Genomic DNA, 25,417 nt, shown 5'->3' with positions numbered 1-25,417 from the left:
GGGAAGCTAGGCGAGCTTCCTGGGCTGAGGCGAGTGGGGCAGGCACAGCCGGGCGGTGGGGACGGCTGTTCAGAATAGGCAGTGTCTCCCAGTTATAAGAAAAGAGGAGCAAGAGGGGGCTGCCGGAAGACAGAAGCAGCACTGCATGAGTTTCAGGGCGGTGAGAGGTGAAAATAATCATCGTAATTCAATGATCTGAGGAATAGAACTGGAACTTTACAAAGATGTGGCAGACATAAACTTCTTCATGTGTGAGGCACACTCGCCCCTACCTTATACAGACCTGAAAAGAAGGTGGGAAAGGTAGTGTTAGACCATCTTCCACAGAAGAGAGATTACGAGAAGCTCCATGAGTCCCCAGGATTGTCCAAGGTCACTCAGCTACTAAAGCAGGACTTGAACTCAGGCCTTGGCTTCTAAAGAGAGGCATTTGCCTGGACCTTCTACAGAAATAGGGACAATAATGTGACCAGTAAGAAAACTAACAGGACAAGGGGACTCTCAAAAGGCAAGGAGACTGACAACACTTTAGATGACACAACTTCCTGTGAAACACGGCAGAATTAACCGTGATAAAGATGGATGCACAGCGGACCACGACCATCACAGAACAAACCTGGAGCTCAGGGCTGACACCTGCTGCTTCGGGGTTCGCTCCCTTGGACTTCCACCTGCAGACTTAACAGGGTGACACAATGTCAGCTGTGTTTCTGATGAGTGACGGGAAGAGTGGGGCAGTGATGACCCCTAACCCACAGCTAAGCAGTGGCCATGTGTGATGGGGGTAGCCAAGCATTCGCTTCAAATGTCAACTATGACGCGTGGTTCTCAGACCACGGAGCAGCAGGCTTGTCTCGAAGAACATTAAGACAAGGAAGCAATTGAGGTAATAATAATAATAATAATAAAAACATTTATTCAGTTAAAAAAAGACATAAGCTGTCTTGCCCACTTTCTTCAACTTCTGCTACAGCCCCACCTGAAGTGGCAAAGGCAAGAACATGCAAATTTGGTTAAAAGTCTTTCCGGCTGTGATGGGAGCATCAGCCCTGGGAGGTTTGGGGAACCGTTCCCTGAGCTGCGAAGTGCGATGTGCAGCCCCACGCACGAGCTGATTTCAGCCACAGGAGACAACTGGGAAAGTAGAGCGTAACAATCACGGGGGGCTAAAGCAAAACGGGGTGTCTTCCCAACAGAAGGGGCGACAGTTCCATCCTCGCGAGGTGCACTGGCTGTGACATGGCCAGGAGGGGACGAGCTCTGCCTTACTGCCACGGGCTGCCGAATTCCAAAAGTAGGGGATTTGTGGGCCCCACTCCTTTTACTGAAAGACTGAAATAGCAGTGGCTGGGACAGGGCCCAAATATTTGATCCGTTTTCTGATAGTGGTTTCTAGCTAACGGGATTCCTGGAACCAAAGGGACTGGCAGCTTCTAAAGTTGTAAGTAAATTCAGTAGCACGTGAGTTTCAGCCCAGGGCCCTGGGACTGTCGGTCCCCAGAGCAGGTGCCAGAGCCCCTCCTGTGCCCGGAGAACATGGGCTCCTTGAGCAAGACAACTCCCCGCAGGCAGGCCTGTGGAGGACACGAGGAGAGACCTTCCTAGGCACACCGCTGACCGAAGAGGGGAGGCCCCTGCTCTCCAATGCGTCTGGCTCCAATTTCGGCTGTCTCCCCTTGGAGAAAGTGAATTGTAGAGCAGTGAGGGCAGGTCAGGAGGGTGTGTGCTATACGTGCATGTGCACATTGAGATACCAAGGGGCAAACTCAGCAGATAGGTATTGGTTTTTCTGCCTGATGCCCCCTGACCCTTCTTCTGGGACCAGCCCTCCTGGGGCGGAAGTGGACAGCCCCACTCCATGTGGCTCTAAGGGGATGTCACCATGTCACCCCACCTCATGAACAGGCCACAGATCTCGGCCACAGAGGTCCACTCAGGTGGGCAGTGGCTATCAGAATCCAGCTGTTTGTTTGGTGGCAGAGTGAAGGGCTCCCTTTACGTCTGAAATGGGACATAAAGCTATCAGCACAGAACCCTCTTTCTTGTCCTTTCAACTCTGTGACCTCAGGCAAGTCAGTGCAATCTTGAACTTGAGGACCTAAGCTGTCCTACAGCAGTTAAATAAGAGCATGTGTCCCGTGCTTCAGGGATTACACGTCATTGCAAAGAGTTAACTGAACCAGAGTCCCCAAGGGGCTCCATGAAAATAATAACTCGTGGGAGAGTAGAATGCAGCGCCCATGAGAGGGAAAACCAGAGCTCCAGCCGCTCAGTCTGTCCCCTGGGGAGTGGCCATCACCTGTGAGTTTGCAAGGAAAGCAGGTGTGGCCCCACCCCAGGCTGCTCAGTCTGCACCCGACAGGTGCCTTTTATGCCCAATGAATGAGCTGTGACACTTGTGCTGTCCAGTCACAAGAACACTGCAGGGAGGCACCTCAGTTACATCCTAGGGCAGGTGGCGGGGCTGAAAACAAGCAAACAAAGGCTGATGTGACATTTAATATTTAAATAAGTAGGAATAAAAAATTAAAGATGTTTATATGCAGACCATGAGACTAGGTATAGTTGCAAAAGAGAAGTAAAACAATACAACTGGTGGAATTTGTGTGTAAAAGTAGATACATACACACATAAATGTTATAATATTTCAAAAGAAAGAGTCTACAGCCAGTGGTTTTTGAGGAACGGGTTTCAGATGATACCCAAAAAGGTGAAGGCAGTAATAACAGGTTGAATCAATTACAAAAACAAAATGGCAGAGATACACGAAAATGAGGTTTCCATTAAAAACAGAATAAAGTCTTAATAGAGAAAAATATTAAGCAGTTTTATTTTGAAAGATAAGTGGGAAGCCCTTTTATTATGAAATATGGAATACAAAATGTTTACCAGGAATATTATCACAATTTCCGGTAAAAATACTGAAGTTCATGATAGAGTGCACTGACTGGCCATAACGTTTTCTTTAGAAATAACGGGATGCCGGGTAACCTTAAAACGAGAACAGGCAGAGCGATTTCTGGGCAGGAGAGGTATTCTGTATCACACTGTGGGGGGACACTTTTGTCCAAACCCACAGGAATACACAACACCGAGAGTGAGCTGCCGTGTCGACCGTGGGCTGTGGTGACGACGTCCATGGAGGCTCGCCAGTCGTGACTAACGCCCCAGCTGGCGGGGCTGTGGTGGTGGGAGGCTGTGCGTGCGTGGGGCACGGGTGTAGGGGACTCTCTGTACCTTCCTCTCAATTTTCTACGAACCTAAAGCTGCTCTAAAAATAGTCTTTATGAAAAAGAAGAAAAATGCCGAGGCAGGGAAAAATACAGTGTGAAAAACAAAAGCGCTAAGTATTTAAGAACAAGAAACACCAGTGGTGATCCCCAAGAACACAAATCACCCTTCTCATAGTGGATAGAAAGGTGGTGACACCTAAAAGCACCAAGTAGTGTGCGGCTGCCCATGCGTGACTGGGTTCTGGGGGAAAGGCTGTAAATTCAGAGGCAGGGGATGGTAAGCAAGTCTGGGAAGAGCTCCAAGGTGTCTAAGGCCAGTCCTCACGCTTAATGATGGCGACCTGGGCATGAAATGACAACGTGAAGGGCTTGGGCAGGTGCATTCGCTCCGATCCAGGTTCTAAAATGGAGTCAGGTCGGGAGAATCCAGCTGAAGCGAGGTCTAGCTTAGGGATATCTGATATCGAAGGAGAGCAAGTGTTGAAATATTCCACAAGAATCCCAAAGACGCCAGTGCGAAGTTAGTGGAACAGAGAGTATGCAGGATATTGATGAGAACCACTGGTATACTCAGCGTAAAGAAAGAAGGTGAAACGAGCAATTGGGACACGAAGTTTTAAACAAAAAGAAGGAAGAGTCGTCCTCCTCGGAGGACGCCAAGAAGGAAAAATCAGCCTGTGGGAATGAAAAGCAATTAAAAGCAGGAAAACCCAATAAACGGTCCCCAGGGCCCAAGTCCCTCTGTTTTGGAAAAGTGGGAGAAGGGAAGATTGTCAAGACGTAAAACCAGAGTAAGAAGACAGTGCACCCATCCCAGAAAGGGGAGAGCGGAGCGACGGAGGGAAACACCATCATCTGAGAAGAGCCTGTTGTGAGGGGCCCAGTGAGGCTTTGGGGCGAGACATGGATGACGATAGTGTCTGTGTGACACAGGTGCGATGAGACATTCAGGCAATTAGAGGCACATGGGGACGTGCTGCGGCAGGTGAAACCCTATGACACGCTGCGTTTCCTAGGCGCTGCATGGCGCACGTTTCCAACGGTAACGCCTCTGGCATCGGGATCGTCGCCCCCGCGCGCACCCAGCCATTTCCTTTCCGCTCGGGAGGCTGTTACCGAGGACGCGCTCACTCAGCCCACGCGCGGCCTTCCCACACCCAGGCCACGGCTCCCCTCCAGCGGGACTCGCTCGCGGGCCCGGCGGGCGCGGCACCTACCCTGGCTCTGGCGTCCACGAGGGCCCCGTTCCGCAGCAGGCAGCGCACCACCTCCGCCTGCCCCGCCCGGGCGGCCATGTGCAGCGCAGTCTCCCCGCGCTGCGGGCACAAAGGGGGCGCAGGATCAGTGACCGAGCGCACAGTGCTGCGTCCCAGGCTACGCGTCTACCGAGAGGCGTCCCCGCGCGTCGTCAGTGAGTCTGACAGGCGTCGTCGTCTCTTCTCATCTTCGCAAGCAGTAAACAAGCAGGCCATTTGTTTCAGCCCACGACTGACCAGTGAACGGACCCAAACACCCAGGATACCCGGAGGTTGAACCTGCAGTGAACCAGGCACAACCTACTCGGGTTTGGGGGTATGACGGTATCTTTGATCCTTCCATCTAAGTCTGTCACTGTCACACTCAGCTATGTAAGGACAGCTTGATCTCACTGTCATGAGAAATTAGATGCTGAAGACCGTGTCAACACATCACGGAAGCTCATGTCACTTGCACCATACTTGTCATTCCTTTTCATGCTCAAAATTTGTTTCTGAAATAAACTGTTACTTTACACTTGGTTTGTCTTTGTGTTACGAGCCTAGACAGTGACTATTGGGAGATGAGATCTGCCCTGCCCAGGAGGCCTCTGCTTATTATTAGTGCGCTTATTTAATTAGACGGTTATTTGAGAGACGTACTGAGAGGTGAGCAAAGCTACTGTCACCAATCCTGTTTGCTGGGATGGCCAGCCCTGGGCAGGGGCCATTCCAGTGTCCTCGTGCCCCACGGGGTTTCACACTTACCAGGAAATGGTAGCTTAAGCTGCAGCATGAGGGGCACAGTTAGAAGGAAAGAATTTTCTCTTTGGGAAGCCTGTTAATTACTGACTCTAAAAGACAGGTCTTGGGTGTTTTTTTTCTCCTCCGCATATTTTAAAACCACACGCAGTTCTGAACAAGGCAGAGGTTCATTCATTCAAAGAGTCTTACAGTTATAAAGGAATAAGATACGGGCCTAAAGTTAGTGGTCTTAGTAACCACAACCATTCTAGAAAACAAGGCTGACTTCCACCAAGGAAAACCTCCAAATAAATTGAACTGATCTTATAGTTGGTTGTGGTAACGGGATACTTCCGACAAATACCAGAGAATAATTTCTCTGATTCCTTGCACAAGAAACCCTTAAATCAAGAAGATTTAAGGAGAACTTGAGGTTTCTCCCAGTATTCATAGGCCCCATTCCTTTAAGGTTATGAGGAGTTCATTTCAAATAATCTGACTTTGAAAGCATTAAACTTGATGTCTACTCTAATTTTTGCCTTTTATTGATGATTCATTCATCCTCCACTGGCCTTATTTTCTGATGATATAATTTGACTTTTGTAATGGAAATGTATCTGGAATACATTGTTTTATAAAATGACTTATTACTGGAATAGCAAAATTTGTCTTCAGACTTTGGTTGCGTGGCAACCATGACTTCTAACTTGTTTACTGTATCATCCAAAACCTGTCTCTAAGTAGATGAAGCTAAGACCTTCTATTAAAAAGAAAACCTCAAAAAAGAAAAGTCAAATCTTTACTCAATCTCTAGGTCTTATAAAAGTACAGCAATTTTACTAATTTTAGTAGAAATAAAGACAAAAATAAATTTCCTTAACAGAAGTTAAGTCAAAGAGGCCTCAGGAGCACCTACTCAGTGATGAATTTATGTTTCCTTTACAGGCCAAGCTTGTCTGTAAGGGATTTTCAAAATGTAAAATGCTTCCTGTATTCATCTTACTATTTCCAATACCCTTATTTTATACTTAAAATAAGTTATTTTTATGGTGTTTACACATTTGAAATCAATACATTATATATAAAACCCATTCTGAACTATTAAACGTTATATTCAAAGAAAGTTATACACATAGACACACGTGGTCTCTCCCTTTGTGACAATGGTCTGGCTTGATTTTTATTTAATGACTCTGGGGTTGCTGACTTTTATTGTAAATTGCCCGTAGCTTTTTATGTTGTGTTGCCCTTGTTTATATGTAAGTGTAAATAAGAAAATGAGAGGGTGTACAGAGTTGTGATCGGTAGTAACTTCCCTTCCATGGTGTGGGCACCTCATCTTATTCAATCCCCCCGCTTTCCTCACCGCAGGCTAACTAACTGAGGACTGCGGGAATTCTTAAACATAACGCAAGTGTGAACTTAGCCAGGAATTCACTGACTTGCTCGAAGAGAACACTTGCTCACACCACACACTGTACTGCCCCGAAGTGCTTGGGCCTCTGCTCCCACCGGGGTCAGTGAACACTGTGGACTGTGGATGTGTCAGGACTGGCAGTGCAGCCTTCTGGATGCTCACGTGTACTGCTGGGCTTTCTGGGAAGGGAGCTTTGCAGTAGCAATGTCGGCACATGGTTGGGTTATTGGTACACGGCACACTCGGAGGGAATTTGGAGACGAAAACAAGCCTGGCAAGAGAACAGGTGTGCTCATGTCTGAAGCAGGCACCGAATGTCACGCCCCTTCTCCGCTGTTAAAACTGCTCTGCTCAGAGCCCCACTGCTCTGCTTTGGCTGCATCAGTTGGGAAGCATCAAAGCATGACAGACAGCACTGCATCCAAAAGTGCAACACGGTTTCGGGCAACACACAAAGGCTCCAACGACGGGTCAGGAAAGGACCGACTGACACAGCAGGCAGGCAGGCAGGCAGGCAGCACCTGTGGTTCCTCAGTCAGCCTGCAGTCTGGAGCCAGTGGCTCTCTCCTCAGGCTCTGAGAACGCACCAGAGCCCAGGCACCCCACGCTAGAGAAGGCTGAATCCTTGTAAAGGTAGGGTTACCAGATTCCGCAAATAAAAATACAGAATGACCAGTTAGGTTTTCATTCCAGACCAATAACTGGTAATTCTTTTAATATATCTCATCAAATGCAGGGGACATACACATATTAAAAAACATTATTTGTCATTTATCTGAAATTCAAATTTAACTGGCAGCCCTGTATTTTCCTTGGCAACCCTCCTGCCATGGATTCTGCTCCCTGACAGACACCTCATACCAAAATAAAAACAAACAAACAAAAACCAGCCAAGAAACCCGTCCAGGAGACAGTTACACTGGCAGGCACCTCTCAAGTATTTGCTTTGAGGGGCTAAAGGGACAGAGTATGTAACAGACAGATGAGAACATCGAACAAATGAAGGTTCTATAATGCCCAACAAATGGAAGTCAAAGTTTCACTTAACAGCGTCTAAATTTGAGAATCTTTAAGAACCTAAAAAAGTCAACATTTTTATTGTTTTAACTAATGTTTTATTTATTTTATGTGAAAATCTATCTGTAGCCTCCCTAGCATTTTTTTTACCCCCCGCCCCCCAGAGGAGAGGACTTTAACATGGAGTAAATCCATACCTGTCACAAGATTTGGAACTGGTCACTTAAGAAGTAAATTTAGAGTGGCTCCAGAATCACACCACCATCTCATATGGATTTTCTTTGACGGCTGCGCAAAAGTCTCCCCTCAGAAAGATTACCTTGGAAGATTTCAGTTAAGCGTCACACAGAAGTGCTTATCTAGGTTATCATAACACGGCATCACCACTGCTCCACGATCTGTAGGCACTGGAGTGCAAATGCGGAAAACACAGCATGCTGGGAAAGTCTTCAGAGGACTTTGTAGGAAGCTGCTGGTTTGTACAGGCCTCACTTAGAAAGAGAGGTGGCCATCTCTGAACAGGAAAAGGATGGTGGTCCTCTCTTTTAAAGTCCTAAGAAGTGACTAGAAACTAAACTCAAATTGGCATGTTATGAAATTACTTATTCTTAATAGAGTAGAGATTAGCATATAATATTATTACCTTAGGACTAATGAGCTATAATTCGGGAAATTTATAAACATGGACTTTATATTTCAATTCTTTAATGGTTTTGTTCCAACTGTAAATAACATGAAGAGAGAGTATTAAATAATATTTCAAGTCAAATGAATTTGTATCACATGGATTTTGTCTATGCAGCAGACACTTCACAGAAAGTGTGTCAGATGCAGAGAAATGGGAGGGAACAGAAAATGTGAACCTGGGGGTGGCCGGAGGGCTCATGTGGTTAGAGCGCGGTGCTCACAACAGCAAGGTCGGGGGTTCGATGCCCACCTGGGCCAGTGAGCTGCACCCCCCCCCCCAACTAAATTGATAACAACTTGACTTGGAGCTGACGGGGCCCAGAAAAACACATTTCCCCAATTAAAAAACAAAACAAAAACAAAAAACGTGAACCTGAACGTCCTGTCTCACAACGCAAAAGGAATGAGTCCCAAAATTAGCGATAGTGGTCAATCAATTGCTCTTGAAAACGAGATTCGTTTTAATAACAAGCACTGCTGCTTCTCTGGGGACAGTCGCCTCTGTCGCATCGTCTGAGAAACCTCAGTACCCCAGCGGCCCCACTGAGCTCCAAATCCACGACCGCATTCCGCACAGGGCAGACGCTCATCCAAGGACAGAGCGTGTACTCGGCGACCTGACAGAGTTCAGACCCCGAGAAAATGAGAGCCACGTGAAGAAACTGGGCATAAGAACCCAGCTCAGGTCAGGTGGCAACATCCCGGGTGCCCAGGACTTACTGGCCGCGCGAAAGGGTCTGCGGACCAGCGTCCCCGTCAGAGCACCTGGCAGAGCTGCGATGGTGCCAGACGGCGGCCAACAAAACCAAAGCAAAAGCAACACTCACAGAAGGGCCGACACTGGAAAACGCCTCCTGTTGCAAGAGGGCGAATCTGGTACCAAGAGAAAGCGCCTAACACTGTCCGTGTGCGGTCGTCCTCGGACGCGAGGACTTGACACGACCAGGCGGCGGCCCGGGCTCACGGCAGCCGCTGGAGCCTGTCCGCTCCACGCGCCTCGCACTGTCCGAGCAGGTACAGGGGGCGCCTCCACCCCCTCACGGGAGGCGGGGTCTCGGCCCACGGGAGGCGGGGTCTCGGCCCACAGCGCACCGCCCGCGCCCTGGGCGCGCTCAGCAAAGTGCCACGGTGGCCCCGACGCGCGGTCTGGGGCGCTGGGCCCACAGCTCGGCCCACAGCCCGGCCCACAGCTCGGCCGCCGCCGGACGCGGACACGCGGCCCGCACACGCCACGCCACGCCACGCGCGCTCTCGCTCACGCGCTCCCGCGGCCGCGGGCCCAGCCATACTCACAATGTTAGTGACATCTGGAGAGGCGCCGTTCTGCAGCAGCAGGAGGACAATGTTCAAGTGGCCCATGAAGGCGGCCACGTGAATCGGCGTGAGGCCGGACTGCGGAACAAAGCGACAGCAGTGTCACTGCTCCGCGCGCGGCTCGGGCTCCCCCACACGCGCGGGGGGAGGAGCCAGGGCGGGGAAGGGGCGCGGAGCCAGCGAGGCCGCGCGTGCCGGGGCGTTTTCTACCTCTGTGATAGCCTGGATGGAAGCCCCGTATTTCACCAGCAGCTCCATGACCTTGATGCGGTTTTTCTTGCAGGCAATGTGCAGGGGGGTGAAACCATTCTGTGCGAGAGACAACCGAGTTAGTTGGCAGCGTGCACACAGTCGCCACACTCCATGCTGGCACAGCGCGGGCGCGACACCGCGTGGCCGTGTTAGTCCCTAACGCTGCGGGTGCCGACCCGGGACCGGCAGGTCAGCTGCCTGCAGAGCTGGGTCTGCGTGGATCCTGCCTGTGTGGCCACGGAGAAAGGACAGCCAAGAAAATGGCACGGGCCTACTCTCCAAAGACGGGACAACAGGAGACAATGACCCTGGCGAAGGTCTGAGACACTGCCTGGTCCGGATAGGAAACGGCGTGATGACGCTCAAAGAGAAGAGTGTGCTTTCTGAAGGGCCGTTCCTTGGAGTGTAAAACCGTTCATCAAATTTACTTCAAAATTCCAAGACCGTGACTGCCGCTGCAGCGTTTCAGCTTGCTACCACTTTCCTCGGGAGGAGGGGCTGCTAACTGGCGGAAATCATTATTTATGGTGGTAATTTTTATATTCAAAAGTTATATATCTTGTATTACAATGTTTTATAAGGAGTTGTATATTAGCATAAATCATTATGTTGATCATATTTTATATCTCGATGTTATATTTCTTATATTAATAAGTTTTTATAAGATATGTCCATCAAATATATTTTATAAAGAAATGATTATTAAATTCCTAAGTATTTTCAAGAAAAGTATGGAGAATTTCTGGAATAACTGGAAGGAGGTATCTGTCAGAAGCAAAGGAATGTGGAGAACTCTTCAAGGCATTTTCAAACTTTTCAAACTAGGCTAATGTGTAAGAATTGGGGTAAGTTACATAAAAATTGGTTAACTGATCCTGTGCTTAATCCTTACGAGTTATGTGTCACATGTCACTATTATGTTTGTATTTGAACAATGATCTCTACAGATACAATATCTATTCTGCCAGTTAACGAGTTTTCAGGTCCCTTGGGGATTGGGGGACATCAGGCAGTATTTCCTACACTAAGAGTACGTAGGAAAGCATAGGGTCTCGCTGAACTTAATGACTGATTCTTCACTGTTAAGTCAGTCCACATTTATGAGCTATGTAATAAGCCACATAGAAATAGCCACACATATATGCAGCACTAAAAAGATCTGTGATTACTAGATTGCAATACTGTATAAGCTTATTGACCACTGGCCGATTAAAAATGAGTAATTTCCTTCTTGTGAGAAAAGAAATATCCTCACATAATTGCACATAACCCTAAAAGTATATTTGCTTCCCTGTCAATGAGGAATAAATTAATCCTAGTAGAAAATTTCTAATAAAAATAAGATTTGATATTTGATCATTGTAATGGCATCCTCTCATCTTAAATATTATCTGAAGACTGATTTAACTGACATAAATCATGTAAATGTATGACAAAAAGTTTGCTTTTAGTTTGAGAATTAGGAAACGGGAGGCATAAATTAGTCCCAACGCTTGTGGTTAGAACATAAGTGAAGCAAGGAAAACTTATCCTGCATTAGACCTTGGGAGACACAGAAGCTGCTCCCGGGACAGCCTCCTGCCAATTTCCCTTGAGCAATGTCTGGAATGGTCTGTATCAAATGCCTCCTGAAGCAGTCAGACACTAAGCAATCCTTCGCTATTAGTCGATGGCTGGGTAATCAGTTCAGGAAGGAAAATCTCCCAGTGAACTCTTCACAGGCTTAGATTTGACACTATCTGACACAGTCAGAGCCACTCACCACTTTACCACCTTTTTTGTTCCCAGAAAAAGATTAATAAAGTTTAACTTTTTCATACTTTTATTTTCACTCTATCTAGATGTGTCTAAAACTTATTTTATAACTCCCTACTTTTCGATTTGTATTTCCCATTTAAAATTGTTAATGCTCCAGAGGTTGCTCTCTGTCTGCAACTCACTCGTTGTAGAAATGTTCCTTGCTATTCTCTGCAATCTACCCTTGCTCACCGTCATTTACCGGCACACTGTGAAGGCATGAAGGAGGCGGCGCTTGTGGGAGGTGACACGTTTAGCAGAGTTAACTGCGTGCCTGTGACCGTGCATGGCTGGTGGTGTCCGCACCACCGCTGTCATGGGGGTCTGCCTGTCCCGATCTAGACTTAGTGAATGTGGGCTGGGCCAGCTTTACCAGGGCTCTGGCGTTCGGATTGGCTCTCTTGTCCAGAAGGAGTTTGGTCACACGGTAGTGGCCGCAGTGCGCGGCGACGTGGAGGGCCGTCAGGTAGTCCAGGGTGACATCATCGACAGGTGCCTTATGCTGTAACAGGTGCTTCACACACTCCACGTGGTCCCCCTGTGCAGCCATGTGAAGCGGGGACAGCCCATTCTGCGCATCAAGACAAAACCAAAGCAAGTTCCCATTTTAGTCATTACTTTCAGGTTCTGAAACAGCAAATTCAGTTTTGGATCTCTGGCACAGTTGGTAGCAGGGAGGAAATTATTTCCATTTGACATCTAAGTATATAGCAGATTATGTTTGGTAAAAAGGGAAGCTAAGAGAACGTTAATTTCATTGTTCTGCTATTCTCAGGCAAAAACACCAATGAATATGTTTTTCATGAATGAATACATAGTAGGTATGATGAGTCAGTTGGATCTCACAATTATCGGGGTCACAGTAGATGTACAAAAAACAAGTGATAGCTGATGCTTATATTATTCGTATCCAATTCTACACACAGAAATCTATATTCAGTTCACCTCTCTGCACGAATCTCTTAACTTCTAAACAGGCAGGAGGATGAAGAAGGAGCAAGTGAGGGATCAGGAAAAGACAGACTTCCATCACCTCTTAACCCCACGCTGCTCTGAACCCCACGCTTCCTTTTCTCTATCATGACACATGAACTAGACTTGGAGAAGGCAGTCATGTAAAAGCCAGAAAACTGAGACAAATGTGGATCAGGGGTCAATGGCCTCCCAACTTGTACATTTTGAGGGTAATCTATCATCATTGATGCTGCCCTAAACAGCTTCAGCCTTAACTCTTGGAGGTCACCATCAGGGACACAAAATAGCAGGAAATTCACTGATAATTATCAGTCTAGGTAGGACTCATTTTTTAAAAGTTGAATAAATAAGTTTACAGGAAAAAAGTATTATGAAACTAAATTAGAAAACCTTTGCACATTAAAGAGAGTGGCCTTATCAGTGCAAATACGGTCAGTAGAAAATAATTGTTCCAAGTACCCAGTTTGGCAGTCGTTACATTAAAAAAGGCAGAAATTGGATAAGTCAAAACAGACCCGAGGCCCAGTGTTCTCAACAAAGAAGGTGATTTCAACAGTGAGGGGTGACAGCTAAAAACAAATCCATCAAAATCTCATTTGGTGGTTTGTGGGTAGTAGCAGTGTATGTGGTTTTAAAATTACTAGTATGTTTTTCTTTGTTTTTGAAATACTCTTTGATCATAATTATTGGTTTTATATTTTGAAATTCATAAAATGAACTTAGAAAAAAAGAGCAAGTTGATGAGAAAGAATTTATGTGTCTGGGGAAAAGCATACAAGGGCAAAGTGAAAAGTTCAGGCTTCGGCGGGGTTGGGACTGGTGTATTGTCGGTCTCTCTGACAGTCTCTCTGTCTTGAATGTTGTTTTATCCATGTAAAGGTGACATGGAAAATAAAATCTGTACCATTGAATTATTTGCTTGTTTTCCCAAGTAAGGACGGAGTGCCACTCAGGCCCCATCCAGTCCCGGGGACAGGGACCCTTCTCGGAGGTTACATTCTCAGTGGGAGCGGACAATTCCAAAGAGGAAGAACTGAAATTCAGAGTGTGTTTGTTAAAGGCCTCCAGTGCTAAGAGGAAAAGCAAAGCGCCGGACGGCCAGGGAGTGTGCGTGGGGCAGTGGTCTCCGTGGGACGACAAGTCTGGATGAAGATGCGGAAGGCGGGGAGCACTGGTCCTGCTGAGTCCGGGGACCATGTAAGGCAGAAGAGAGGCAAGTGCAAGCTGCTGTGCGGGGACCACCGGCCCCACCGGACCACAGTGAGGACAAGGCGGCTGAAGGCAAGTGCCTGAGGGAGGCCAGAGAAGGAAGAGGCCTCACCAGCCACAGCAGGCCTCTGACTTGCCCTGAGTGAGCTGGCACCGTGGGGAGGGTGACGACAGCACCACCACTCCAGCTGTGCTGAGAAGATGGGTGCAGTGAAGGGACGAGAAGGGCCACCGGGGGACTCCTGCACTCATCCAGCGGGTAGCTGCGACCCGGACCAGGTGGTGCTGAGGACACTGTGGAGAAGTTGCTGACTTGGTGACACATTTTGAAGGAAGAGGTGACAAGGTTTGGTGATAGGATGTGGAGGGAGAGGCCAAGCACTAGATGAGGCATTCGGCCTGAGACTGAGAGTACGGGACAGCCATGAATGGAGATAGGAGAGACTACGAAGGGCTACGTGGAGGGGATGGGGAACACCAGGCCCTGAACTTGGCATTTCCTGAACCTGACATGCCCGGCAGACATCCAGGCGGCCGTGGGAGCGATGCACGTTCATATGTCATCAGCATACGAGCAGGGTGGGAATTACAGATGAAAGCAGATGAGTGAGGGCACGCAGACAGACAGACAGGTTGGCTTCTGGAGGTCCTGCTCTCACAGACCTGACAGGGAGGTCTGAGAAGGGAGGAGTGGGCAGCCGTGGCATTTGGCAGCAAAGACAGCAGACACAACGTGATATGGGCCTGGCTCCCGCCGTTGGACGGAGGTGGCAGTCTGTGGCAGTTCTCTCCTGATGGCCTCCACTTTCTCAGTGTTGTGGGAAGTGAAGACAAGGAAAGAAGTCGAAAGATTTGAGGGAAAAAAGGGAAAGTACAGAATGGTCAGTTAGCAGGGAGCGGGCGTATACTGCCTGGGCATTGGTGACGGCCAGAACCACGAGGCCGACTCGAGGTTCTGGATGGCGATGTCCAGCGAGCCGGGTCACTGCGCCTGGGGGTCTGTTGCAGCCACAGGCAGCTGCCAGCACGTGAGCTTCGCTGAGTGAGGTGACATGTGGCTGGTGAGTGAACACGGATTCATGCTGGGAGGATGAGGGACGTGAACACAGTGGCTGAGGCCCCTGCAGAATACACTCGGGGCTCTGGACAGTTAGCTGGAGCATAGAAGGGGTGCGTGGAGGTCAGACAGACAGGTTGTAGGGGGCTCACGGCGACCTGATGGAGACACCCACTGGAAGGATCCGGATGGCGCTTGCCAAGGTCATCACGGTCATGGAAGATTAGAACGGGTCATTGGAGAAGAGTCACATTTCGCTGAGTTAGACTTTTCAAAGAATGAGGGGCAGTGAAAAACTAGCCAGATGACTATTTGCTTGCAGGAGGAATAATGGGTAATTCAAAACGGGGAGTCTTAATGGAGGGGGGGAGGCTTGTCAGGTGGTAGGGACCCGTGGCCTCACCGAGTTGGTTCCTTCTTCATGTGCCTTGCCCTGCAGAGCTCCCACTGACGCACCTGTCTCCCCATCTCTCTCACCTACTAAATGCTGAGCTTCTTAAAATTACAGACTGCATGTTCTTCATCCTGACGGTCCCTCAGTGACTAGAACACTGCCTGGCACACTGTAGCTGCTCACTATGACAGTTAGAAGATGCATGCGTGAATGAATGATCTAACGAATGAATGAATGAATGAGTAAAGGAACATAATCATGCAGGACCCTTACATATGAATGATACTAGATTTTACAAAACGCCATTAAAAATCTCCATCTAGGTAATCCATGGTCTTCATTAGTGATACAACAATTACGGGAAAACTCTGGACAACATTATTTTATAGTTTGTGGAACAGTGTCACCTGCCTATCCTCAATCTGGTACATGCTTTTTATTGGTTGTAAGTAACATGGCTGGTCTGCAATTTTCTTATTTCCATTTCCGTTTCAATCCGTTTCCTCAGTGAAACTTTCCCTGATATCTGTACCTTACTCAGCCCAAAACACAGCATTGTAAAGACAAGTCTCTGCAATATTCATGCAGGGGTGAGAAGGAAAACAATTTCTCTCTCTTCTTCGTATGTTTCTGATCTGAAGGCCTTTCGTGGCCTAGGGAGCACATCTCTAAAGACTGAGTTCATTCTCTACATACTTAAAATGTGTGAGATGGCACGTGCTCCAAATAATTTCAGTTAAGTATCAATTAAAATGTAGATAAATTGAAAACAACCTGCTTACATTGGCTGCCTGGCTTTTCTCAGCTTGCCCTCATAAGAGCATCAGTGGGTACCAATCCTATTCAGGGGTGGGGGTGGGGGAGTCGACATGTAAGAAATGTCCTTTGTGCCAATCTTTGTCGTCTTAAGGATGCAGGGGGTTGGTGCATAGGCATTAAACAGCCATGTGATTGTTCTCAACTTGTGTTTCATGGTAGTTTCTGGTAACCCCAAGTAAGGCTCGACAATGGGTAAGTGTACAGTAACAAGCCTTTAAAAATATGTTTTGATAGTGCAAACCTGTAAAATCGGCTCCTCACCGGTTTCTATTTATATGGATGAGAGTTTTCCCCATGGATGAATACACTGAGATGAGACCAAGGACAGATATACTGCTGTGCACAGAGAACAGGAAGCTTGTCAGGCGTCCTCTGTAGACGGCCTGGGCCAGCTCGTGTCCTCCATGTCACCCACTAATCCAGTATAACCCACCCACCCTACTGGTGAGTCCTCCTTTTTACCCGATTGCCTAGGGGACAAAGGTTGGAGAGCTAGAGGACTGATGTTGGACTGCTCGTTGTGCTGCTTTAAAAGATAATTTACATTAATTCACAGCCATCTCAGAGCATCACAAAAGCATAGATTCGGAGAACGTAAGTTATTCTCATTTGTATGTAGTAACTCCCATTGACATGTAACACAGTAATAGTTACACCTCCATCTGCAGTAAGACTAGCAGAAAGAACGTGAAGCATACACTCAGTAAATCTTAATGGACATATCTGTCCATCTTAAACACTCTGAAAACGCTGATACATATTACGCATTCCAGCACACGGATACTGAGTCACTAGGAAATATTTCATGAGAAACAGAGATCACAGGAGAGTGGCTTCAAGAGCTCTTTGGTCCCACCCCAGTTCTGTGACACCCCCACCCCCAGGTCCCACCCCAGTCCTGTGACTCACCTTGGTCCTCGCCAGCAAGGGGGCGCCCCGCTCTAGCAGAAGCTGTACCACCTGGTCATGTCCACTTCGTGCAGCGCAGTGCAGTGGGGTCAAGCCATCCTGCCACAGAAGGAAGGAATTCATTCACTTTCTTTATAAACCAACCCCGCTGTACTGCCACCTGGAAGACAGGGTGTCCTGAGCTCAATCCTAGTGACTTAGCAGGCCGGTAAGAGATGTACTATCAGTTAAATGACGGAGAAGGCCGGTGAGAGAGACAACGACAGAGGGCTCTTGACAGGGAGCGAGAGAGGGACAGAGAAGGGACAGGGGCAGGAAGGGAGCACAGAGCCCCGGCGCGTGGGAGGCCGGTGTGGCAGGCGCTGCTGCCGGTCAAGTGTTCTCGCAGGTTCGGAAGGTTGCTGATCTTGAGCCCTGTTGCTTGGAGCCAACTCAGACGCTAAATTGTTTCACTGATTTCATTTTGGTTGTCCTAACACAACTTTTACCATAAATTCTTCTTTAATTTTATCCATCTATGTTCTCTCTTGAATTGCCACTATTCTCACAAATTTTCTTAAATGCTCTCTGAAGCTCATAAACAGAAAGGGTCATTTTTTTCACATTCTTCTAAAGGTTGCCACACACATTTTTCATCTACAAGCTACATAATGATTTCTCAAAGATAAAATGTATTATTAAAAATAGGATTAAAACAGCATCGAATAAAATTGTAGCATGACTGTAAGTTATTCATAAGACATCCTGAACGGGTACTTCTCAGGTAGTCTCTGCCTGTACAGTGCTCCTAAATACCCCCTGTCTCTGCATTTAATTTCTCTGTGGGGAGGCCCAAAAGCAGAGGAGGTGGGAAACGTGAGACGAAATGGACAAGAAGTGAGAGAGTAAACAAAATCCTGAGCACATAAATTCAGTGGTGATTTCAGGCTTCAGGAACAGAAGATGGAGAGTGTCACGGGGAACGGGGGAGAGACCGTAGGGAGCAGTTGGGAGCGTGAGGGCTGGTGGGCAGCCACGGGGCCCGGAGCGCGTCATCTCCCCAGAACTCTAAGGCCCACGTCTGTGTGTCCCCTTCCAGGACTGCACCTCTGGCTTATGCTTTCCCCCTAATGCATGTATCATCTGCCTCTGCTGACCCACTCTCCGGGGGTTTGTGTGTCAGACCTTCCAGTTACCCCCCAGACCCGTGCCCCACCCTGCCCACTCTGTGTGCCCCACAAGCACACGTCTCTGGATCTATCAGTGGGCTCCTTGCCCTCCGGCTCGGGCTAGCTGGCCTATGGGGAGGTCTTGCTGCTTTGGGTCTCCTAGGTCTGGCTGCGTGCATCTCTGTACCAAAGTCACGCTCCTGCCAAAGCAGCCATCTGCATCCATTCTCTCCCTGAAGTTCTGGTAATGTCTTCTACGTCTCACCTTTCAGGTCAGGGATGGGAGCCTGCCCTGCCATTGCCAACCCCAGGGACACACTGTGTCCCTCTACCTTCCCTAGTCCACCCTCAGAATTGTAAACAGGCCCTTCATTGGCATCTGTTCAAATTATCAAATTCAAGTGCCATCTGTTTTCAGCCGGAACCCGGACTGATAATGATGCTTGCGTTGTTAAGTCTGGTTGGCTGGTATTAGGACTCTGAATAACCACAGACCTGGAAGCTTGAGGAATTAGCATGAAAAGACTGCTCTTCCAGCAAAAACTCACTTTACTGTGGTAGCTGGGATGCCAAGTCATTTTAAAGTTTGCCGGACAGGAGTCTAACAGAGAAAGTACAGGCTAAGGAATGAAAGGATCATGCATTTGGACCTCGGTAAGTGGACCTGTGGTGGGGCCACAGCTGCTACATGCTTCACGTGACAGTTACGTCCACTTCGTTCCTCACATATGTTCCTGTGGGGGCTTCGCTGAGGCCCAGCGTGCGAGAACTGGTGCCCAGCTAACGGAGGCATTCTGTGCAGCAGTCCCTGTGTGGGCTCTGAGGTCCCAGAGCCCTGGGTGTGCGTCTCGGCTCAGTCCCCGGTGACGCGCTGAGGCTCAGCTTCACGACACGTAAAATGGGCGTGACTTCCCTTACCCAGTTTCACTTACAGCCCATGTGAAAGACGGGGTCGGGGTGCTGACTTAAATCGTTGTTAGAAAAGGTGATTTGCATGGATTACTTGAAATATTAATTGTGTGACCATGTGGAAACCTCCAGAATACTCTCCGAACAACAGGAAAATAGGGAGAACATGTAATAACCCCACAAGCAACGTCAACGAACAATAGAGATTAAATCAGTTCTAAATCCTCCATTTTACTGATGCAGTTGGTCTGCCTTAGAAAGGACTGTGAATTACATGCTCAACCTGAGTGGATATGGGGTATTTCCTACAAAGTACATCATCCCGTTGTTGCAAAAAATCCTCATCAAAGTTCTGCAGTCAAGGATTTTTTTAACTTAAATTCTTAAGACCGTTGAAAGTTGCAGTTTTTCCCTCCAAAAAGTGTTCCCTTTACGTCTTCACTGGAATCAGTTCAAATCACACCATGAGGTTGGAAGCTCTTAAAAGGGAAGCTCAGTCCCCAATGAGCCAGCTGGTAACCCGCAGCGTCAGTTTCTGACACCATCGCTCTCCTCCCCTCGCTAAGACTGGCCTTCCAGCAACAGATCCTGAAGGCTGCATGACAGGGGCTGTGCCAGGGCTGAGGCTGTGTGTCCTCAGCCCACGCACGGGACTTGCTTTTCCCCTCAGCAGTCTCATCTCTCAAATGGCGAAAGAAAACAACATGTCTCATGAGTTGATGGGAAGACGAAGTCACACGGCATCTGTAGGGTACGTCGCAGGGCGCCCGGGACGTCATACGCACATGACAACTGGTGGCCACTGCTGCTGTCTCTTTTTGTTACTTCCAAAAACAAGGCCCAACTGTGACACTTTTTCTGATGTGCTGATTTTTGTTCATCATTCTTCACTGTTTTTGTATACTTTTGTTGTTTGCATTAATATGTATTTCAATATTTTCACCATAAACCTTACATGGAGTATCTCCACATTTAAATAATAAATAAGTTTAAAAATAAAAAAGAATAATGCCCTTAATAAAACCTGAATTACTAATGTCATTTTTAACTAGCTATAAAGTTTCTGTTTTAACGTTAAGATGAGGTTTTCCAGATACCAAAAAACCAGGGTGCTGCTGAAAACGTCTTCGAGTTTATGTCAGATCACAGTCCACGACGAGACTGTCAGGATGCAAATGTCTCGGAAACTGACAAAGTCCTGAGAAAGCGGGGGAGAAGCTCTGGATAGGTTTAATTAATAAAAATTAATTACCCCAAAGCCTCTGTGTGTCTTGTTCTTCGCCAGATAATGAAAACCTTACAAATGAGAATAACAACGGACAATTCTTGACAGAATATACTAAATTCAGAATGATTATGACTAATTTGATTGCGAGGGGATATTGAGACCTGATTTAAAAAAATGAAAGGATAATATTTATATTATTCTTAATTCCATATACAGAAGCTCTACTGTACTACCTAAAAAGATAGTCAAAAACAAATAGAACATTTTTGTATTTTAAAATATAAGCATACTCCTTTTTAAGTAATCCAGTATTCCAATTCCAGCCATGGCTCTTCATTTCAGTTTTTGTCTCTGCCTGGATTTCGCCGTGGCAAGGACATAGGTCCTTCAGTTGTAGCCAGAACTAAGAAAACCTAACTGCTTTTAACATCCTACCCCTTAGAGATGAGGGAGCATTTCAACTCCTGGGGAAAGCTCCGTGCCAGCGTCTGCACTGCACCCGACACTGGGCGCCCGGAGCCGGCTCACACACACTTGTGCCGCCAGTGTTTTGTGCCTCTTCCCAATCCTGTCCTCAGTGACACCACATCCCAGCTCTAAGGGGCCTGAAGGAAGGATGGGAGTGGTCACTGCAGGAGACCGGCAAAGGCTACAGACCAGAGCTTTTCTGCGGGCGGAGCTGACGACTAGCCGCGTTTGCAGTACAGGCTCAGTCAGTCCCCGGGTGCTGTGCGCCAGCGTCTGTGCCTCCGGGACCGGTCGGCCTTGCCAGCGGCGTCTCTTAGGGTTCAGGCTCCAGGCAGCAGCTCAGTACATATTTGCTCAGGAGTGCTGCACACAATGTGCACAGTTAGAAATCCATCCTCCCTGCATACGTGCTTGAACGAAATTCCTGTACCTGCTGTATCTGAACGCTACGCGGGGTGAAACGCAGCCCAAACACTTCCTTCACAGAAGGAACCAAGCTTCCTTTAGATTGCTACCTTGTTCCAGGACAATTGGTTGATGGCAGAACTGGCATAAGAATCCATTTCTCAGCACTGTGTTTATGAAAATGCACTGCCTTCGTTTAGAGTTAGACTTTTAAATTACATATGTAAATACATGTAGGCATGCAAATTAGAGTACCTTTTAAAGGCTAAACAAATATCGAGAAAAAGTCAATGGCCTCAATAATGAATGATCCTCCAGAGAAGCGTTAGTTAATGAGACCAACGCGAATCCCACGACATGAGCAAGATACAATGCTTTTGCTCCCACAAGTGCTGTCTTTGCACTGCCGCTCTTAGCTCTCACTAGAAACAGCACAGGGGTGTAGGGAGACATCGCACTATCAATGTGCTTGAAGGACTTAAACAGAAAGAACAATACCGAGAAGCCTGCAGCACAGTGGTTCCCAACTCTGGCCCCGCAGGACAGGGAGGGCGTGCACCTGGCCGGAGGGAGGAAGCACGCCGACTCATGTGCAATGACACTGGCCACCACGGCCATGCCCTGGACAGACCAGCGAACTACGAAGGAGCTCCCACAGGCCCCCATGACAGCAGTGCTCTGCACCAAACGTCTTAGAGAAAGGACTTTAAGAAAGCCACGTTTCCTGAGGTAATTAAAACCCAGAACGCAGCGCTGGGAGCTGCTGTGTTGCTAGAACCGCAGAGGTGATAAGGCTTATTAAGCCAAACACTTGTCAGCCTCTGGATTTGCAAGGGATTTCCCAGATTTCCACCTTACTCCTGGGAACACAAGTCCCAGAATTAAACAAAGTGACAACACATCACAAGGGAGTCTATTGCCATCACACAGACTTCTTACACCACACATTTCAGAATTTTCATATTATACGAATGTTTAAAGTTTTATTGAAGTCTAGGATTAACCAAATCCACTCCAGAGAACTGACGTTGAATTACTAGTTTAATGTTTATGCAAGTAACTGATTATAATTTCGGTATCATAATAAAAAATTACGAGGAGCTCAGGAATTTGCCCACCTCACTTTTAAAGAGATAAATCATAATATCTAAGAGATAATTCTCACGAAACCCTGTGAGTTAGGAACTATTATTGGCCTAAGTTCAGAGAAGGTAAGTAAACTGCCAATACCACACAGCTGGTAAGTGAGACATGTAGACTCTGAAATCAGGTGGTCTGCCTCGGTCTGTACATTGAACATCTGCATTCTCCTGCCTCTTATTGTCTATTTGTTGGCAGTGCACAAAAAGTCTGAACTGTATTTTAATTCACAAGTTTGGAATGAATAGAGAAAGGGCCCTGCCTCTTATGAAGCTGGCCTGAGTGAAGGCGCAGCATGATAAGCACAGGCCATTCTTTCGCAAGTGTAACCTCTGACCTCCTGCTCTGCTCAGCGTAGCATAACCACTTAAGAAAAATGATCTAGGAACTGGAAAGTTAGAAGCAAAAGGTTTCCAACATGTATTAAAGTATTTTATGAAAAACCCACCCTCTCGTGGCTTAATGTACACTATGAGTTTGGGTTTCTGTACCTACGACCGACCAAACCAGAGATGCTGGGGTCCCATCCTTGATCTTTGTTCCCAGAAGATGAGTAAGTAGGACCTGAAAAACCGTCTCACTGAGGACTGTGCTGTTTCTCCAGCTACTTAGGAGAAAACACTAATTCCACTTTGCAATGTGAAGCTTTTTGATACTGTCTGAGGTTTAAATCAGATCCAAGACGACGACCCCCCTGAAAAGGCACGGCGTGTGTTTGGGGCCTGGCATTGCAGGTGCCTGCCAGGTAAAGGAATACAAAGCGTCACCACGGGAGGACACTCACCCTGGTTTTGGCATCGATCTGGCCCCCACGGTCCAGCAGGAGCTTCACCATGTTTGTGTTCCCCCTTTTGGAGGCCACGTGCAGAGGGGTGATCCCATTCTGCAGAGGACAGAGAACAGGGCACACTGAGTGTCACAGGGCTCGGGACACCGGGGCCCACACGGCAGCCTGATCCGAGTTTCTACATTTCAGGGTCTCCAATTTTTAAGGCACAAAAAAAGCACACAAACCACAAAGCACTTTAGTCAGAGAATGAAAAATGGACTGGAAGAGCATACGTAAGCCAACAACTACAGCGTGCGTGTGGAATGGGCATGACACGTTGCAGGCAAGACACAAAGGGAGCCCCTTCGTGGGATAGACCCAATTCCAGATTCGACCAAGGACAGAACCGTGGTCCAAAGTCCATCATTTTTCTATAACACCCACACACGTAAAGATTCGGGGTCTTAGTTTCCCATGCTTAAAAATAAAATACAAATACTCAGACACATAACAATGCCCAGTGGAAAAATGATTCTTAAAAATACCTTCTTCAGAATAGTTCAGTACGAAAACAGCTTGAAAATAACTCAACATAGCTTAAGTGCAGAAGACTTCAAAGGATAAAAACACCATATACATACAAATTATATTTATTTTATAGTCTATCATCTGTCATCATTATGGCGAGGATATACACCTGATTTTTTTATGTCTTAATTTTGCAAATAATCATATATTGCATTTGCTGATTTGTATTAAGCATGTGTGTGTTACATGCCATTGAGTCAGCCCCTACGTCAGGTGGCCCCACGAATGACTGACATCCCGTGTCCTGTCCTCACAGCCCTGCTCGGCTCCTGGGGACTCAGCCTGTGACCCCTTTAATGGAGTCCATCCATCTCATGTCTGGTCTCCCTCTTTCCTGCTACTGCCTTGTATTTCCCCAGCTGTACTGTCCTTTCCAGGGAGCCCTGTCTTGTCACCATGTGCCCGAGGGAGGACAGCTTTGGAGCTGTCATTTTGCCTCCAGCCGTGTTTCAGGCTTAGTTTGCTCCAGGACCCACGGGTTGGTCTTCCTGGGGGTCCAGGGTCTCCATAGAGCTCCGCCTCCAACACCCTATTTCAGATGAATCAGTTTTTGCCTCTCAGCCTTCTTCACTGGCCAGATTCGGTATCCGTACCCAGGAATTGGGAAGAGGAGGGCGTGGGTGGTCTCAGCCTCATCTCCAGTGATACCTGTGTGCTCTTCGTGGCTTTTCCTGCCTTTTCCATTGCTGCCCTGTGAGTCTCTGCCTTCTCAGGATTTCCTGGCTGCATCTCCATCTGACGCGACAACAGAACCAAGGTCAGCAGTCGTTATAGCTGCAGTTCTCCGTTGTCTGTGTTACAGTCGTGTGTTTCTTCTGGAGTCACGGCTTCTGTCTCCTTGAGGTTCAAATGCAGCCCTACTTTATCCCTTTCTTCTTTCACTTTCAGCAGAAGTTGTTTCAAATTACTGCTACCTTCTGCCAATCATATGGTGTCATCTGCATATCTAACCCTAACCCTAACCCCTAACCCCAACCGCCACCACAAACCCAACCCCAAACCCTAACCCCAACACCTAGCCCAACCCTAACCCCAGCCCCAACTCCTAACCCCAACCCTAACCCTAACCCCAACCCTAACCCTATCGCTATTCCTTCCACCAATTTTCACTCCTCCTTGCTCTGAATCTAGCCCTGTTTTTCATATTCTAAGTGCTGGGTACACACAGTTCTGGGAGATAAAATGTGCCCGGGTCTGACACCTCAGTCTGTAGGAAACTAAGCTGTCTGTCCACATCTGTCCTGAGAGTAGCTTCCTGTCCACAGCACAGGTTACGTGTCAGGACGATCCAGTGCTGGGTGGGGCACGCCTGTTTCTTTCCCAGCCGCCCATGGCTGTTCCTGGTCCACGCAGTCAAATGCTTCACTGTGTCCCTGAGACACACACCAACCTCCTTCTGACGCTCGCTGGAGCACTGCAGGGCCCACCCACTGTGGGCAGTTACATCCAGTGCCTCCTGCTTCTCGGAAAGAGCGTGAACGTCGCATTTCTTCTCCATCAAAGGGAGACGGAGACGGGAGACGCCCTCGCCGCACCAGCTGGACCGTCACTTACCTGCGTGGGAAGCTGGAGCGATGGTCCTTGTCACTGCGCTCCTGGCCTGCCCTTTCTGAAGACTGCAGTGTGTGCTGAACGTTTCCAGTAATAGGTCAATGTCTCACTTCCATATTTGTTGGCATATTCTTGGGATTTTGACAGACTCA

At 47.7% G+C, this 25,417-nt stretch overlaps 1 protein-coding gene across 33 annotated transcripts in view; it reads right to left on the bottom strand.

Annotated features, from left to right (window-relative positions):
* The window catches only part of ANK2 (ankyrin 2), a 359,674-nt gene that overhangs the window by 85,759 nt on the left and 248,498 nt on the right, over positions 1-25,417 (bottom strand). For 29 of the 33 annotated variants that reach the window (XM_074338595.2, XM_074338609.2, XM_088792641.1 and 26 more), the window contains 6 exons: positions 23,142-23,240; positions 17,060-17,158; positions 12,070-12,267; positions 9,858-9,956; positions 9,627-9,725; positions 4,451-4,549 (listed from right to left, as the gene is read on the bottom strand). In XM_074338595.2, coding sequence (XP_074194696.2) covers positions 4,451-4,549; positions 9,627-9,725; positions 9,858-9,956; positions 12,070-12,267; positions 17,060-17,158; positions 23,142-23,240 — 693 coding nt within the window. The remainder of the gene's footprint in view (positions 1-4,450; positions 4,550-9,626; positions 9,726-9,857; positions 9,957-12,069; positions 12,268-17,059; positions 17,159-23,141; positions 23,241-25,417) is intronic. The other 4 variants (XM_088792646.1, XM_088792643.1, XM_088792644.1 and 1 more) reach the window with 2 other exon arrangements.

The sequence above is a fragment of the Rhinolophus sinicus genome, chromosome 15, assembly GCF_057876585.1.
Source record: "Rhinolophus sinicus isolate RSI-liver-muscle chromosome 15, RSI-T2T, whole genome shotgun sequence".
Classification (NCBI taxonomy): domain Eukaryota; kingdom Metazoa; phylum Chordata; class Mammalia; order Chiroptera; family Rhinolophidae; genus Rhinolophus; species Rhinolophus sinicus.
The sequence above is the reverse complement of the archived record's forward strand: the minus strand, read 5'-3'. Positions and strand labels throughout refer to the sequence as shown.